General features: G+C 46.0%; 1 protein-coding gene across 1 annotated transcript in view; it reads left to right on the top strand.

The window, feature by feature from the left end:
- The first annotated feature begins 569 nt into the window (after positions 1-569).
- Positions 570-6,000, top strand: part of rims4 (regulating synaptic membrane exocytosis 4) — a 118,978-nt gene continuing 113,547 nt past the window's right edge. The window contains exon 1 of the mRNA XM_048549973.2: positions 570-870. Coding sequence (XP_048405930.2) covers positions 843-870 — 28 coding nt within the window. The 5' untranslated portion in view covers positions 570-842. The remainder of the gene's footprint in view (positions 871-6,000) is intronic.

Raw genomic sequence — 6,000 nt, 5'->3', positions numbered from 1 at the left:
TAGTGGTACAGAAACTAGACAGACACTCAGGCACGAACACACACAGACAGACAGACAGACCCTCAGGCGCGCACATACACATACCCAGGCAGACTCTCACAGGCACAGACACACATAGAGACACTCAGGCACACAAACAGACGGACAAAACACAGCTACACAGGCATACTGACAGATAATCCGGGGAAAGCTAGAAAATGGCAGTAAAATGCAGAGCCGCTGTCTATTTTGAGACTGAATTCATTCTCCACAGTCTGCCCCCCAGCCGAGTGACTACACGCCCCAGTTCCTAGCCCAGGCACAGATTGGTGGATTAAGACGTCAGGTGTGAGATCATCCCCACCTCTCGCCTTGTCCCGCTCTCCCTCCACCCACAGAAACATCCATCCAGCAAACCCTGAGCTCTCAGTGAATTAGAGTGTGAGCAGCAACTGCTGGAAGGGAAGATTTGGTGTGTGTGTGTGTGTGTGTGTGTGAGAGAGAGAGGGAGAGACTGGAACCAGCTCAGAAATGTCCTTGTTGAGTGTGAGTGGCATTCACTGTGGGCAAGACTGAACAAAGCGTGCTGAGAGAGACAGTGTTTGACAGAGAGACAGAGCTGGGGAACACCGAGAGAGACAGAGTCAGCCCTTTGTAACGGCTGCGGTTTCCTGGTAGTGCCTGGATCGTCCAAACCTGCCAAGACGCCGCGTGCAGTACTGCGAGTGAAAAATGCGCCTCCGAGAGCGCCGAAAGCAGCGCCCAGCTCCGACCTGGCCCCAGGCGCATTTCCCATCGAGAGGTCACAGAGTCGGATCAGCCTGTCCGCTTCTTTCGAAGCGCTGGCTATCTACTTTCCGTGTATGAACTCCTTCGATGAGGACGATGCTGGTAAGTGGAAGCCTCCCTGGTGCACTGACCTAGGGCTGGGACTGAACTTGCTGGACGAAGGGCGACAGCTGATGGAGGGAATGGTTCCAGGAAGCGAGGAGAGCTGAGACCCAGATGGACAGAATGAGAGAGGAGTGTAGGTGTGAGGACGACAGGGAGAATGGAAGAGATGGAGTCTGTGGAAATAATGAATAGAAACACCGAGAGTAAGTCTACCCTTGACTGTTGGAAAGAAAGGCAGAATGAGAGAGAGAGAGAGCAAATACTAAGGAGGAAGAGACTATACAAATAGTGAGGAGATAAAAGTGGCAGTCATTGGAAATAATAGGGAGGAGGATAGACACAAAATGAATGAAACTTGCAACTGGTATATTGGCAAATCCACAATGTTATCGAGTTCATCCAAGAACGTAAATTGATTGATTCTGAACATATGTGATTGCTTGATATAATTTTTTTGCCAGAGTAGTTTTATCCCTCTCTCTTACCTGTCCTGAAAATCCTACACAATAGGTGGAATGTGAAGGAGTCCGTCTAGAGTTGTACTGGAAGAGGAAGAAGGTGTGTGTGTGTGTGTGTGTGTGTGTGTGTGTGTGTGTGAGAGAGACAGAGACAAAGAACTGTAAGAACTAAAAGCAAAAGGAATGGTCAGCCAGCGATTCTCAATGAAACAGTGAGACAAGTAGAAGGAATTTGGAACAAGGGTGTGTGAGAGAAACAGAAGGTGACAGAGTCGGAGAGGAAGGTGTATTTGTGAAAAAGAGGGAGATAAATAAGGCATTGCAGATCTGTCTTGCCGATGCACTGAGTGCTGGGTCATACACAAAGGATGGGGTAATGTACATTTGGTTCTGGTAGTGGGGCACGGTTAGAAGTCCAGGATCACTGGTTGTCGATGAAGGTTAATTCAATGTAAGATTTGAAGTGAACTTTGGGGTTTTATTTGTCAGCATTGTAAGGCTGAAATGTGCGCATTGGAGCATCTTTCATTGCAGTGTTAATGTCTCTCATGCCAATCTTTTAGAATACTGTCACACCCCCAGCTTCTTCCAGACTAGGGGAATGTCTCCCAGTTGCATCAGAGCAGAAGCTTCTAGAGTGTAGGAGGACCAGACAGTTCTGCTCAGTTTGTCCTGTTACCTCCCTGCAGGTGGGTCTTGTCAATTCGTACCACTCCACCTTTGCACTGGCCCTTGTGATGCAGTGGTTATGTCACCACCTCTGAGCTAGGGGGCTTACGTTCAAGTCCCACCTGCTCCAGCAGTCTGTCATGACCTTCCCTAAATGGATTGGTCAGGAAAATATCCACCCATTCACTGTCCTTTAGTTTCCACTGGTTGATTCTACATAAAGTAACTCATTGGATGTGCTGGGAGCTGCAGGTGCTGGAGAATCCGAGATAACAAAGTGTGAGGCTGGATGAACACAGCAGGCCGAGCAGCATCTCAGGAGCACTAAGCTGACGTTTTGGGGCCTAGACTAAAAGCTTTTCTGATGAAGGGTCGAGGTCTGAAACGTCAGCTTTTGTGCTCCTCAGATGCTGCTTGGCCTTCTATGTTATCATCGGATGTGGTTATGGTTTAGTCAGGATCACATCATCCCATTGAACAATTGATTTTATGGTTAAGTGATCATCGAGAACTTTAAACATGTGAATGAGAAGCCACTCAGTTTAGACACTTGCCCACTGTGTCGTAGCTGACCCCATTCATCAGTGCCCAGTCTTTAACATTCTCATCCTGATTTACAAATCTTACTGTACTCTTAATCCTGATCTCTCCTGGAATTCTAGTCTCGTAGGTGACCTGATTTTAATGCCTTCTCAATCACTGCTTTCATTGACCTGAGTCCTAAACTTTGGAATTCCCTGTCTGGACCATCCACCTCTCTCTCCTCTTCTCAGAAGCTCCTTATTGACACACACAAACATACAAAATAGGTGCAGGAGTAGGCCATTCAGCCCTTCAAGCCTGCACCACCATTCAACATGATCGTGGCTGATTATGAAATTTCAGTATTCCACTCCCGCTTTCTTCCCTTACTCCTTGATCCCTTTAGCTGTGAGGGCCATGTCCAGCTCCCTCTTGAATATACCTAATGAACTGGCCCCACAGGGTCACAGCTCTCTGAGTGAAGAAATTCTTCCTCATCTCAATCCTGAATGGCTTACCGATTATTGTTAGACTGTGGCTAAACATCCCCATCATTGGCAACCTTCTTCTTGCATCTAGCTTGTCCAGTCCCATCAAGATCTTATGTTTTGATGAGATACCCCCCCCCCCCACCCCCCACAATTCTTCCAAATTCCAATGACCACAAGCCCAGTGATCCAGTCCATCCCCATATGTACAATCTGCCTCTTTGACCAAGCTTTTGGTCACTTGTCCTAATCTCCTCTTATGTGGGTCAGTATCAGACATTTTGGTGCTCATTCTTGTGAAGTATCTTGCGTCTTTTTACTGAGGCACCAAATGAATGTAAGTTGTTGGTGATAGTCTAATGCTCTGGTTTTGTGGTACAGGCAGGGGAACAATATGACTTTCTGCCTCTTTCCAGATCCTCATTCAGATGGGGACACAAGGGCCACTAGGAGCTGGCCACTGGGAAGATGGCAGTAAGACATAATGCGTAGAAACTTACCACTGAATCCTTCATTTGCTGCAGACTGTGCACTGCTGGGAAATTTCTGCTGTTACTGGAAATATTAACAAAAGTGCCACGAATGTTCTAGGGTAATATCAGGAGAGTAGAGTTTACAAAAGAAACAATAACCTAAAACCTTAATTCTCACTGCAATTAAGATTTATTTTATATGTGAAAGGCTTTGGTAGAGGGATTGGAAAGTAATATTTCCTCCTGTTGGAGAGTTGGAGAAAGGAGATCTTAAATTTAAACGTGCCATTGATGGTATGTACAGACAGGAAAGCAGAATTATCTTGAGCAGGGTTATTGGAGCATGTCATGTTTAGCCACAGAGATTATAAAGGAACATATGGATAAAGCAGAGGAAGATTCAGAGCCAGTGAAAAGCCTGTAGCAGTGGGATTAATTCTCAAGCCAGGGGCCAGCATAGGCACCAAAGAGTGAATGATCTCCTTTGGATTGTCAACATCTGGATTTTGGTGAAACAGTTTTATTGTAAGATGAAAGATTTGCATTCCGTGAACCCGAGACGTCCCTGAGTACTTTACAGCCAGAGAAGTACTGCTGATGTGTTGTTGTAACATTGAAGCCTATTTGTGCACAGCACAATCCCATAAACAGCAATGTTCGGTAATGATTGCAAAATCCACTTCTATCAATTTTGGTTGAGAGAGAAAAACAATTGCTAGGACCTCAAAACAGAACTGTCTTGGTCTGCACTTCATACAGCAGCTGCGAGATGTTTGACAGTGACCCCAGACGGCAGATAGCATCCCAGTTTGATGCCTCCTCTGAAAAATGGCACTTGTGATAGTTCAGCACTCCCTAAGTATTAGCAATGTTGATGGAAGTTATTTATTCCTGAGAAGCAGATAGGTACCTACTCCCCAGTGCAATGGGAGCCTGTGGAAGGACTCGTTCTCAAATCAATGGTATATCCCAAAAATCCAGTTTTCTGTAAGCACAGCCATCATTTAGCAAAAGATAATTTGACAGCACTCAACCCGTCTTACTTCGAGGGGAAGGTCATTCTTTTAGATTGCAGATCCGTCCATAATTCAGTAAAACTCTCCAAAGGTGAGCCATGTCCTTCATTACTGCATTGAGCATTCAGACTTTTGGAATCAGACAAGAGGAGGCCATTTGGTTCATCAAACTTGTGTTGAGTTGATTGTGATGTCCATTTATTGCCATACCTCCACTCTCCCCAATAAATGAGTCCTGAGTAACTATATGTGCTGTAATGTGGAATCTGCCTTCCAGGTTATGTGTTGCAGCCTGTAACCAGCCTCTGTACAAAGAAATATCTCCTCACCCCCCCGCCCCCACACCCCCCCACCTTGATGTTTTGACTGTTATTCCTATATCTATATGACCTCCGGTTTCCGGGCCCCCATGTTCCAAAGGAAGCGATGGTTGGGAAGGAAGGCATGGAGCAGACATTTTAGCTCTGGTCCTTCTTAAAAAGGAAGTGAAATGTTAATCAGGAATCACAGGAGTTTACTGCGTGGACTGTACCAGGTTTTCCTATAGGAGTGCTTGCTGCTAGCTGTTTGTTCAGGTTCAGGAAAAAAAAATCTTGCCCTGAACCACGCTTGGGTGATGCATGAGGAAGCCAAGGGAACTGCAACACTTCGAGGGCTGCCATTCATATTTATGTTTCAAAGCAGAGACATTGCCTTGTCATTTATAACATCTGACATTGTGGTCAGCTTGCTCAGTTGGCTGAACGGCTGGTTCATGACACAGAGTGACGCTAACGGTGTGGATTCAATTCCCATGCGGTTACTGTAGAGGGTTTTCCTTCTTAACCTCTCCCCTCACCCTGAGGCGTGATGGCCCTCACGTCTGATGGAGTGTCTAGGCCTGAAACATCAGCTTTCCTGCTCCTAAGATGCTGCTTGGCCTGCTGTGTTCATCCAGCTCCACACCTTGTTATCTCGGATTCTCCAGCATCTGCAGTTCCTATTATCTCTGAAACCACCACCCATTATCCTGTGCTAATGAGACAGCAGCTCCATGGTCTGGAAAAACTAAGGTGATGTTAACTTTTATTTCTCATGTTGAAGACCTGAAAACTCCTTGGGGAGGCTGATCCGGTCCCAATTCTTACAATCCGCAACGTTAGTGTTTAATTGTTCGGTGTTTGACGGTGTTGACTGTTGGCTTCTTACCAAGTTTGATTAGTTAAACCTGGTGTGGTCACTTCTTCGATAAGCAGCCGCAAGCAGGAAATAGAATTCCTGTTGCAACGTAAAAGCTGGTGTATTATTTCTGCCAATAGATTGAGTCACACAGCACAGAAACAGACCCTTTGGTCCAACGAGTCCACACTGACCACGTTCCCAATCTCAACCAGTCCCACCTGCCTGTGTCTGGCCCATATCCTTCCAAATGTTTCTTATCCATGTAATTATGCACCACATCCTCTGCATGTTCATTCCACACGTGAACACATATGAGTTCAAAGTGAGAGGAGGAAAGTTT

Source organism: Stegostoma tigrinum, chromosome 19 (assembly GCF_030684315.1).
Source record: "Stegostoma tigrinum isolate sSteTig4 chromosome 19, sSteTig4.hap1, whole genome shotgun sequence".
Lineage (NCBI taxonomy): Eukaryota > Metazoa > Chordata > Chondrichthyes > Orectolobiformes > Stegostomatidae > Stegostoma > Stegostoma tigrinum.
The sequence above is the reverse complement of the archived record's forward strand: the minus strand, read 5'-3'. Positions and strand labels throughout refer to the sequence as shown.